A 12,825-nucleotide genomic window follows, 5' to 3' on the forward strand; every position below is an offset into this window, starting at 1 on the left:
ACTGGTGACTTTATTAAAACAAGAGAAGTCCTGTGGCACCTTATACACTAGCAGATTTTTTGGAGCATAAGCTTTTGTGGGCAAAGACCCACTTCGTCAGACGCATCTGATGCCTCTGATGCATCTAATGAAGTGGGTCTTTGTCCACAAAAGCTTATGCTCCAAAAATCAATTAGTCTATAAGGTGCCATAGGACTTCTCGTTGTTTTTCCAGACACAGACTAACACGGCTACCCCTCTGATACTGGTGGTGTTATAAGATTCAGAGATTATTCTATAAGGAAAGACTAATTACTTTAAATGTTTCCTGACAGAGTCAGTTATTACATATCAAGTGCAAATAGAAAGCAGCAAGATTTGTCATTCATTTATCTCATGACAAATGGCAGTCCTTTAGATCTGTAGCAACAGCAGGAATAAGCAGCGTGCAGTCAAATGAAAACTCGGTTGAGGAGAAACATAAAAGAGGAGCATAAGAAGAGAGTCCTAATAAACTGCTCTAAAGAATGTGTTAATACAAATCAGGGCTATATCTGATGGCCCACAATACTGCCAGCTGGATGGGCTGCTGCCCTTTACAGAATGCCCAGTGTGTTTCATAGGAAGTTCGGACAGGACGCAGAATGGAAGTGACAAATGTTGGGTTTTTATTAGCATCTGAGACGTGGAGAGTTCAACAGATTCCAATAACACAGAACCCCGCAAAGCTGAGGAAAGGAGTCTTAAAAACAGGAGGCATGAGCATGAAAGGGTAAAGAGGGAGGTGAAGCCGGGAGTGGGGGAGGAGAGAGAGAGGATTCATTCTCCTTGTGCCTTTTTTCAAAGCTACTGAGAGTGCATGCTGCTCACAGTGAATGAAAGCTGGGCAGAGGAGGAGGGAGGACCAAGAGAAAAAAGTGTCCTCGCCCCACTCCCTTTATGACGCCGGGGAACACACAATCCTATGAAAGGTGCCTCAGCTCCTGATCCCCGTCTCCTTAGCAAAGCGGAGTGAGAGCTGGCTGCACAGAAAGGGAAGGGGACAGCGTTTACTACTCACAAGCAGCAGCTCTCCTTGTCCACCTTGTGTCGCATCCTTCATGGTTCAAGCAGCATAACTGCAGGTGGCTCAAACCTGCTCTGATAACCTCTCTTGCTGCCACTAAGCTGTTCTTATTTTGTTGATCAACTTTCTTTCTTTTTATTTTCCTGGGGAGGGGAAGCAGCGGGAGAGACTTTCCTATTGCTGGGACGAGGGGGGACACTCAGGATGACTTCTATACCTTCACCCAGCTGGAGGGCGAATGAGAGCATCGGCTGGAACGCAAGCTTTGCTGGATCAGGAGGCAACTGGGGGCAGCCTCTGGAAGCTCAGGCTGGTAATGTTTCCTCCCCTATAGCTCCCTCGACAGCCAACTTCTCCAACCAATTTGTGCAGCCCTCCTGGCGCATTGCCCTGTGGTCTCTGGCTTATGGCGGGGTGGTGACCGTGGCTGTCTTTGGCAACCTGATTGTCATCTGGATCATCTTGGCTCACAAGCATATGAGGACAGTGACTAACTATTTCCTGGTAAACCTGGCCTTTTCGGATGCCTCCATGGCTGCTTTCAACACCCTCATCAACTTCATCTATGCCCTGCACAGCGAGTGGTACTTCGGGGAGGCATACTGCCGCTTCCACAACTTCTTCCCCATCACGGCGGTCTTCGCCAGCATCTACTCCATGACGGCAATTGCTGTGGACAGGTGAGTGAAGGGGAGGAGTGGGAGGGAGGAGATAGAACCTCTCTACTGAAAAGTTCCTGTGTGAGAAAGCCAAATAGGTGAGGGGATGAGTGATGAACGCTGAGCGGGCTGTGAAGACAAACCATGGCGGCCCTTCTGCCTGTGTGAGAGATCAGCCGTGAATCTTCACAGTATCTTTTCCAGATCCCTTCCTCATGCTCATTTTAACTCCTTTTCCCTTCTGTCTGATATACCTCTCAGTCTCTCTCCTCATCATCTTTTCCCTCCTCTCCTTTAGTCTCTCTTTTTCACTTGCTTTTCCTGTGTGACGACTTCAGCAGCCGGCCTCTGCTCCCGTCCTTTCAGCTTCAGTTGTACTGCACCTGCTCTGCTCTGTGCCCAAGAAGATGCTCTGCCCACACAGTCCATGCCATTGTGTTGGACAATCTATACTCCTGAGGTGATTAGGAGAAGCATTTCAAATTTCCCTCTTTATATTTCTGTAGTGGCAGTCACTGAGAAGGATTCATCCCTGCAAAGCATCTGCTTCTTCTTTGCTTCCTCAGCAGAGAAATAGCAACTTCAAACTCGGCTGGCAGTAACTCTCCCAAAAGAAAACTGCTTTTTGCTTTGCCCTTCCTGATCTGAGCTAATGAAGCTATTCACGTTGCTGTTTCTCTGTGCCAGTAGGTGTGGCTACAGGAGGTATGATGTTTTTAATCAAGCATATGATTTCCTGCTGAACAGTCAGCCCAAGAAAGGCTATAATCATGCAAGATAACAGGACAGGAACAAAGCTTCACCCTGTTCCTATTGACAAGAGAGAGAGAGAGATGACCGCCAAAATGCTCGCAAAAATGTTTCACTAGAAAGACCGTGCAAGAGGATGGGAACAGCCTGTGGCTCTCCCTTAGGAAGCACTCCTGTTTGTTTCTGAAGTGCACTTATAATTATTTCAATACCAGAGAATACGTAAGCTATTTGCTCCCATAATTAGCTAGAAAATACAAAACTTTGGGGTGATAATTTTTTTAAAATGTTCAGTCAATCATATGAAGATTTAAAAACTTTGTATAAATGAGTGCAAAGACAGCAGCAATATTCTTTGTACAGAGCAGGGCATAATATTTCCTTGTGAATTGCACCAAACTGTAAGTCTGAAGGCTGACTTCTCAGCCACATGCACTCTTGCTCAGTACAGCTGACAGAGCAGAGAGAAGAGTGGTTCTAAGCCAGCTTTGTACTTCCTCTGCTCCTGGGGCCAAAGGGGGCTCTTCTGCCAGCCCATTATTGTAAGAGCACGCTGCTCTGGCTTTGCTCTTGCTGTCAACTCACTTTACCTTCAGCTCCAACCCACACCCCTCTGCTGAAGGGGAGAGAGAACATACAGAATAAAGCCAGTTATGTCCACCCACTAATGTAATGTCCTCAGATTGCAACGCATCTTTAGTGGTTACCGGGGATCTGGCCCTAAGATTTCATTCATATCTAGCCTGATGCCTTGTGTGCTTTTAGAGAAAAAATTGAGATCTTCCATTACACCACTTATTGCTAATTATCCTAAGAGACTGGAATCAAAGACGAAGGTGTCAGGGGGTACAAAGTCCCCAGGGAGGCAAGATTGGGGTGTCTCTGAACTAAGCTAAGAGCCATTTCTCCCACTCCCTGTGCTCCACCTGATGGATCTAAAACTTGCCTGAAATGTTTGGCTTGGTTTTAACAGGTTGAAAGGCACATAAGTGTTGGAAATTCATTAAGTGCCATTATTCCTTCTGATTTATTTATGAGAACAAGGACTGGGCTCGGAGAGCTGGACATGGCCTGTCATCAGAAAACATCTCCCTCCCCCATAGACGACTGCGCCCAGAGAGAAAAGCACATGCACACGATCTACCCACGGAGGGGGTCACAATCAATTGTGCAATGGGTCTTTTTCTTGCTAGGAGATAAACAAATACACAGCTCCCTTCAGTATTTATCTCCCCGCTTCTTAATCGCAAGCAAGAGAACAGCAGCCACTGCTGCTTTCTTTTATACTGAAACATCTGGGCCAGACCCCCAAATGCACATGCTCTGTATCTTTTGACCCTTCCCCACCCACTTCTACAGTACGTCCCTGCAAATTCATAAAGAAACAGTTTGGCTGGGAACCCCAAGGAAGATCCAAGGCCCAGCCCCTCAGGAACCTCATGGGACACATATTCATCATAGGACACTGTTCTCAAAGATGCCACTTCTTGGAGAAGAGGCAAAATGTTGGGTTCCTGGCTGCTTTCATTAAAGATCTCATGTCATATTTATATTGCTTCTGGTATCCTGGTCAAGTTTTAACTCCAATCTAGATTACTCCAACTTTATCAACTGGACATATTTCATTTGTCACTTCCTGTCTTAAACTGATGTCTAACTGCTGTTAAATGAGTGTGACATTCCACAGCACAGACACGTTCATTTTAGAAGTGGGCCAAGTGATCGGTTTGTCATGCTTACTTCACAGAGGTGCTATGAATCTTAGTTCATTGCTGTCTGTTACATGCTGGATGTCCCCACAACAAAGGCACTATCAAAATGCAAAGGTTACTTTACTATCATTTTATTTATAAATCACTTCTATGTAGTCTGCTGGGGCACTTAGGAAACAACACCAAATTAAAATACAATATAATTAGCATGTCCAGAAAACAATGTTAAGAAAAAATAGTTAAAAACCATGCACACACAGAAACAAATTTAAAACACTGGGGGGAATGCTACCAAAGGACTGGCATTAAACAAACAGCTCCTCTTGTGCAGATGTGTAAGTCCCACACTACAAGAAGCTTTTAAAATCAAGGTTCTCAGACTCAAAAAATGGATAGCTGTTAGCAAGTTTTATTGACTGTGTATATTAGCATTCACACTGTGCTGGTTATTCTTCACTGCCCCAGGTGCTGTCAACTGTCAAGAAGGGCATTGATCAAAATCTCAAGTGATGTGGATTTCCTTCCAGATTCTAGGACTCTCCTTCTAGGACTCTCTGCTGCGTGACAGGTCAAGTTCCTGAAGGGATATGGTTTGTCCACTCTGTGCGCAGTCTGAAGTGACTGGATCCACACAGGCCTTTCCAGAGTAAGGTGGACTCGTCTGTGAAGCTGATAGTCTATTGCAGTAAGAAGTGCTGAGGGATGTAGACAGTTGAGGTTAATGAAATTATTCACAGTCTAAATTAATTCACTGTGTAAATTTAGCTGCCACTCTAACAGAGAAGTAAAATATCTAGTTTTCTTCCACAGCCACTCTGTGGGCTTGTAAGAATGCTTCGTATTGAAGTCTGATTTTTTTGATGTTTTCCAATATCAGTTTTCATTTCTATTTGCCCTTTTTCAGGTTCCTTGGGGAAAAATTCAGAAATACCAAGAGTAAAGCTTTATGAGGAGGCTTTGATACCAAGCCTAGCAAACAATTGTCATACTTCTACTCTTTGGGTCCAATTCAATTGCTGACACATTTTCCTTTTCCACCAGCCGTCATAACTGTTTCATAGTACAAAAAAAAGAAAAAAGAAACATTGAACGTGTTAAAATGCAGTGCTTCAGTCATGCACGAATATGTGTGTTATAATTAACTTCCACTCAGATGATTATCAGTATGAAATTCACATTTTAATTCAAATTAAAAATTGATCTTATCCCAACATCCTGATAAGATTTCCATAAGAGGTTTTCCCCAGAATGTACTTTTTTCTGACAAGGCAAAACAAGGCCTCCAGAGAAATAAATACACAAGATTTAAAATAAGCATCTTAGCATGCATTCTGAATTTCCTAGTCTGGAGATTCGGGTATCTACTCCAAATTTCACTCACATGATCATTCATCTCGCCACAGGATCACCTCCTCATGGGCAGGGGTGGCATAGCAGCTCTCTCCCCAGGTGGTGGCATCCCCGCTGCAGTTGTCCCTTTGCCACAGTCACCTCTCCCCAAAAGTAAGCTCTGTGGCCAAGGCAGGATTTAATCCACCCTTGGTGGGGTTACCAAATCCAGCAGTCCAGAGGCTATCTCCAGACAGTGTCCAGTCCCAGCTCCAGGTACAATGCCACTATACAAGTGGCTAGAAGAGGAAGCCAGCTCCCTCATTACACTGCGCGCTCCCCCAGGGAACCTATAACCAGCAATCCAAATCCTTAGTCCTCATCCCTGTTTCTATGCTCCTTCCTGACAAGCCTCCCGCTCTCCTTTTACCTCAGGAGCTTACTCAACTTCCCATGGCTATTTTACCTCTCCTACATTCTTACCAGGCTGCTTATTCCAGAATGGGCACTCAGGACTTCCTCTCCCCATAAACTTCCTTGTCACTGAACCACACTCATCTCAGGACTAGCGTCTCCTTCCTTGGCAATCCCCTCTCTTTTTTTGCTTCCCAGTTTTTGCACTGCATCCCACTCCTTCCATAGCTGGCCTTCATTCTCAATTAACTCTGCCCCTCCTTCTCTCAGGTTAAGCAGTATAACCTTATTGGCCTCTCATGCCCTTGTTAACCTTATTAGGGTTAGCATGGGATGCACACCCATTCACCCTAGGACTATACTCTTTCATGTGGAGTCAGGCAGTTGTAACTAGAGCTATGTGAAATACTTGTGCTGAGCCTCAAACTAGACACAGCCTGTAACTATAAAGGAGTAAAGGCAGTGAACCTCGTTCCCTGAATTACACTCCCTTGCTGCCACTCCCTGTAACTAGCCACCTAACCTATTTCTTAAGACCTTTAGAATGCTGTAGGGCTTAATACAAAGAAACAGCAGGAATCTTTTTGCTGATTTCGAAAGGTGCTTTTGGTGCAAGGGTTCAGCCTAGGATAGAAAGGGGCATTTTGTCAGAGCTTCAAATAAACCTGCAGGGGTGATTTGTGTTCAAGCAGCAAGAACCACACTCCAGGGTACAGTAGATGCCAGTAACCTCTTTGCAAAGCAAAATGTACGGGGATCCAACTGTCCTAATTACCACTGCTTTCTTAAACGAAGAGGAAACAATAAATCCAATCTATTTTCTACAATACAAAAATTACTGATCTACTCCATTCATTTTAACACAAGAAACTCTTAAAAGTGCAGCTCTGTGCCTGTGTCTTGTGTTCTTTGTATTCAAGTCAATATTTTCTTTTTCCTCTAGTGATCCACCCTTCCCTTGCTAAGCAAAATTATCTAAACACTGTTTTTGAACACATTAATATTCCATATTTCACTGCCTTTGTTTATGACCTAATTGCACAGTGTTAGAGCTCTTTTTCGCTCTATGCTTAGTGTTGCTCTTGGAAACTGGAAATCTTGTTTCTTTCCAGTAAATCCAAACTCCCCTTTGGATCAGGCCCATCCTGCAGCCTTCATTTAAGCAAAACTGCTATTACCTTCCTTAGAGAGACAAGGTGAGCGAGATAATATCGTCTGCTGGGCTAATTTCTGTTGGTGAGCAAGGCAAACTTTCAAGCTACCCAGGCACCTCAACTGGGTGGTTTCTGAAATATCGTCCTCCCAAACAATGCGTTCATGATAACTGATTGCTCTGGGGGAAAACACATTCAAAAATCCTTAATTTCATATTTTTTATATTTTAAGATTAATCATCTTGATCTCTGCAGCCCAAAAGCCCACTATTTTCAGTGGTGGTTCCTTTGCTAGTTATGTTTGGAAATATCCATGCAAGAGTTTACTCCTGAAGTGAATACATGATTGATTTTATATGGAACTTTAATGCAATATGTTTCTTTCCATGTGCAATCATTTTTATCCTTGCTAAAAAAAAAGGTACAGGTTGAACCTCTCTAATTTGGAACTCTCTTCTCTAGCAACATCTGTTATCTGGCATGATTTTAGTTAGCTGGGTGACCACTTATCATGGGTGTTGCAAAGTTCCCCGTGGTCCTATAACGTTTGTTTCCAGCCACCAGTCCTGGCTCTCCATGGTCTGTGTTGTTATTTAGCTGCAACTTACCCTCAAATGTCTTCTAACAGCTGAGTAAGCAGTGGAACTGTTGGTAATGATGCTAGATAATATTGAACTTCCATGGTCCAGTAAATTTTCTCATCCAGCACCGGTCAGGTTCTAAGGGTGCTGGATGAGAGAGCTTCAACCTGTAGTATCTTAATACGCATATCCTGGCCAGATGAGCTAATACAGTGCATACTAAAATGAGTCATTTATTGTAGCAGCATCATAGCCAGAAATTAGTGAATTAGTCCTGGAACCATAGATACTAAAATCTTCTCGGAGTCCAGACTTGAAAAAGGGGTAGCTGCATACCTACCCCCAAAAAAATTAATCTACTGAAAGTGAAATTCTTTATATCAGGAATGTTTTGCATTTGGTGAGTTGTGCTCTCTCCAGTGACAGCAATAATGTATAAAGAGGGTTTCTCAGGGGTTCTCAGTCCCTTATCTTCATTTTCCTGACTGATAACACTGGATTCATCACACGGGCCCAACATGTAACATGACCAACCTGTTGCCACATTAGCACATACAAAGCATTCAGTTTCAGTTTTTATCTTAAGTCTAATTACAGGATATTACACACATATATTTCCATGTTTTACTCACTGTACTTATTTTTTCACTCTATCTGTTCAAAGAGCTCAGACCCGAAATGGAGCCTAAACAAAATAATTGTTTATTCTGAAAGGCAGTCTGCTAACTAACCTGGGATGCAAATTCTATTTGTGATTGTTAGCAATACCTTTCCCCATTCCTCTCATTACACGTACATATTAATTATCCTTTCGCTCATGTCTGCCTGTTTGACTTATTCCTGTGAGCTGGTAAAAGCTGTGCACTTTGGCTATGTCTACACTAGGAAGTTTTGTTGACAGGCCACAGCTGAGTGTTCTGTCTCCTGACTGCAGGGGTGAGCCAGGTATAGGAAAAGGTGTTCTTCCATGTGCAGAAGTTCTGGAGCCACTGCTGGTCATCCCACTGCCCCGTGACCAGTCCCACCAGTCGGAATATGTGCTGTGCCTCCAGATCAGCCTGAGCACCTGGAGGCAGCGAGCAGAGGTGGGCCTGTGTGGCAGCAATGGCATGCTCCTTGAATGTGGTGTCAGGCTTACCCTCCCTGAGGAAGAGGAGGGCAGCCATAATGAGGTACAGCAGATGCTCATGCACCTCTGGGTGGGGCCAGTGCAAGCCTGGGGGCTGCTCTGGCACCATGGCTAGCTGGCCAGCACTGTGCCTCTCTCCAAGCATCGAAGCCCTGCTGTAGCAGCTGTGCTGTCCCACATGTAGGGAGGCAAGTTTCAGCATGGGCAGGGAATGGGGATCAGGGAGGTGGGGGGTCCATTTAAAGCCACGCCTCGCTAAGGCTCCCAGAAGGGATTGCCAGCCATGAGACCATATCTGACAGAGTTCTCGGGACTATTCTGTCAAGAGAGTGGCAGGCAGTTTGGCCTACTCTCTGTCAACAGAGTGGGTCATTTTCTCAATCCGCTTTGCTGTCTGGCCACCACCTGTCAACAGAAGTTTTGTCAGAAGATATCTTCTGACATTAGCTTCAGTCAACAGATCGCTCTAGTGCAGACATAGCCTTTGAAATCTGTACTAGAGAATATCTGAGTACCCAGACAGTTAATTTCCTCAGCTGGGTCAAAGTTAGGTTTCTTGCTCTGAATGTCACTTTAATATATTCCTTTCATAGGACTTTTATCACAGCAACACAAACATTCACATAATAAAAATTTACTTGTACACTGCCATTCCATCTGAATAGCTCTAGCCCAAGGGTCAGCAACCCCTGACATGGAGGCCAAGAGCCGCATGTGAACTGATTTTCATCACGAGACAGGAGCTCAGCCTCCTCCCCCATGAAGCTGGGAGCTTGCTCAAAACCATGCCACCTGTGGAGTAACAAAAGACCAGCTTACACTACCAACTAAACAGTAAAGGTCCTCATCTTGGTGTATTTATTAATGTGGCCGTTGTAAGTAGTACTATATGTGACATTAGAAAGTATCACTGGCACTCAGACCACACATAGAGATCAAAAGGTCAAATTTGAGCCCTGCACCTCAGAAAGATTGCTGACCCCCTGATCTAGCCACTTTGCAAGTATTAAAAGTTTTTGATTGGACCTCCGAGCTTGATTAGTTTGCATTCTTCCCCATAGAGCAATCAAGGCTGTTTTTTTCCAACATGCCCTCTACTTTCGACTGTCTCAGTTTTTCAGTGCGCAATTTGAGATGCACAGGCCTCTGAGACACTGTTGACTATCTACATAACCAATTGACTGAATGGTGGACTGTTGTCTTACGTTAAGTCTACGCTAGCACGCAAGGGTTTGGAAAAAAATACCCCTGACCAAAGTAAGTGACACCAGCAGAAGCACCAGTGTGGTAGCACTACGTCAGCAAAGGACGCTTTCCTGCCAGTCCAGCTACTGCCACTCATCGAGGATGGTTCTCCCTTTGGCATGGAGCAGCTACCTGGGAGACCTTAGAGTGACACGGCCTGTCTGCCATCCCCTGGAGAAGTTGGTCATCTCGTCAGCCTATTAGTTAGAATACTCATTATACATACATTCAAAATTAGCAGCCATTTTTCTAACTGGGACTTAAAGGAACTGCCCAAAGTCACCAAGGAAGTATGTGGCAGTGTCAGAAATACAATGTAGAGCTCACGGATCCCATTTTCTGGTTTAAATAAAAAGACTATCTTTGATTTTTGCGCCTCTCTTTTTTCATTCTTCACATTCCTCCTTCATCCTCTGAATACATTGCACCAGATAGTTAACTCAGATATGTTGGAATAACTTTATTGAAGCCCTTGGAGCTACAGCAATTTACAGCTGCTGAGATCTAGCTGTGTTAACAGGAAAATGACTGAAGGATAATAGCTAATTGTTCCACTTTTAGCTCCTGGTTTCAGTAACTTCTGTTCCACCTCTAGGTCTTACAATTTATAATTTAACACTCATAATTTCTGATGCTCTATCAAATTAAAAACTCCATTAGCCTTCACCCACAAAATTCAGATAAATTGTTATTAGATAATTAGATTGTTTTTTGTCCTCCAATCTTCATTAGCTTTTGACAGAGTATATAATTTACAGGAAGAATAGTTTAGTATTATTAATATATTAGATCTTCTAAAAATAGAAAATATTTCTTTTTTACAAGCCTACACTGCAGTAGGAAAATATTGTCACATATTTTCCCTCTCCCCAAACACAATATGGCTATTTTTCATACATTCTAGCCTTGACTCAGCAGAGGTGAAATACTGATGAACACCTATAGCTATCTAATTTTTCAGTTTTACATAATTTAAATAAGATGTAAGTGGGCTTAATGTTGAAGGGTCTGGTCCAACTTCCAATGTCGCCAATGGAAATTCAATCAACTTTAATGGGAATTGGGTTTCCTGGAATTATTAATGAATTTTAAAATCATTAAGATCAATATGAAAACCACCACTTATTTAACTCTAAATTACTTTCTAGGCCAAGTGGTACTTATAGAATTGGTCTAAACATGACTAAAATGCCTAAATAAAAAGCAATGACTACATCCAAACAATAACAAAACATTTATAAACATTTGCTCAAGGTACTTACCAATAGGCTAAAACCAGGGAATCTTAATTCATATTGCTCAATTTCACTGTGATCAGGTGGGTACTAGCAATGAACTGTTTATAAGTTTCCTTTCTGTACTCTTTAATAAACAAGCAATGTCATTTCCCATTACTGATGTTTGCTAAAAATCAATCTCAGACTACTAATACTACTACTTAACCCTTGTACTCCCAGTGGAGCATAGCTCATCTACAAGTCTTCACTTCACTCTGGCTTGAGACAAAACTTCTTGCTGACTCCAGGAGTGCCCCAGTTTATGTCCTTCAGTCTCAGTAGATCTTCTCCATGTTGTCCAAGGTCTTCCTCTTTTGCATTTTCCTTTTGGGTTCCATTTGAGAGCTTGGTTGGATTATACTGGGTGATGGTTTTCTGAGAGTGTGGCCCAGTAATCCCCACTTTCTTCTCTTGATTTGAACATCAAGTAGTTTTTGTCCTGCTCTGTTTAAATCTGAGACAGTTCACACTTACTTCTAGTCTTAATCCAGATAAGATTTAAAACCTCCTCTCTTCTCAAGGTCTTTTTTCTCCTTTTTCTTGCTTCCCAACCCAACAGTTTTTCTTTTGCATGTGTATTCACATAGGACTGAAAACTAGTGCGTGGGTTGGGAAGGGTTCTGATGGCTAAGTTTAAGTCAGATTCTTTATTTTAATTTAAATTATCTGCAGTTATACTTCTCAGTCATAGGCCATCTTTTTAGAAACCTCCTCTTATCTCATTAGCTACTTTTGAACCAGATATCCTTCCTACGTCATTTCTTCTGGCCTTATAACTTATTATTTACAAAGCCTCCCTTCTATTTGCTAATCAGGGCCTTTCTTCATGACATACATATTCCCTTAACCAACGTTTTAAAAAATCCTAATTATTTAATTTCATAATTAGCCTAAAAGCTGGGATATAAATTACACAATTTTGGTATTCTGCTCCCAGTAAAACCATTCACAGTTGAGTTAGGTTTGCTTTTATGTGATGAGTCTGAAAATAAATAAGTAAATAAATAAATAAATAACCATTTTCCTGGAATAAATTATTCTTATTAGCAATTTGCCAAAGTAGCAAATTTCAGGTCTTAACTACCCCCAAAGTAGTTCAAGGAGTGATACGTTTATACCCATCTCTGCCATACATAGCTAATAAAATGCGAACAACATATTAAGCAGAATGGGATCAGTAGGATCAGAAGGAGGAAGAGTGCTCCTCAGCTCTTTCAGAGCTGGGAAGGCTGATTCTGCTGGACTTCTTCAACAGTATCATGTTGGGGACAGGGAGGGGGGCATTTGTATTTAAAAATAAATCTCTTTAATCCAAGGAATACTCATATTTAAGACTAAGTAAATGCATTACCAGGGACATATTGCAAATCAGAATAACCCAAAATGAAAGTAAATGCCACAAGGGAAAGTGTGGCTCGTTTGTGAAAAAAATTGACATTTTTTCATTACTAGCTTCAATTTTCTCTCATTTTTGAGAATGGCGGGAAAGAGAAAGATCACTTTTTGTATCTGTGAGGAAATCTGCTTTAC

At 42.5% G+C, this 12,825-nt stretch overlaps 1 protein-coding gene across 1 annotated transcript in view; it reads left to right on the top strand.

Moving 5' to 3' along the window:
* The first annotated feature begins 1,249 nt into the window (after positions 1 to 1,249).
* TACR3 (tachykinin receptor 3) overlaps positions 1,250 to 12,825 on the top strand; it is a 63,568-nt gene continuing 51,992 nt past the window's right edge. The window contains exon 1 of the mRNA XM_074991985.1: positions 1,250 to 1,725. Within this exon, the coding sequence (XP_074848086.1) occupies positions 1,250 to 1,725 (476 nt within the window). The remainder of the gene's footprint in view (positions 1,726 to 12,825) is intronic.

This window comes from Carettochelys insculpta, chromosome 4, assembly GCF_033958435.1.
Source record: "Carettochelys insculpta isolate YL-2023 chromosome 4, ASM3395843v1, whole genome shotgun sequence".
NCBI classification, from domain to species: Eukaryota; Metazoa; Chordata; order Testudines; family Carettochelyidae; genus Carettochelys; species Carettochelys insculpta.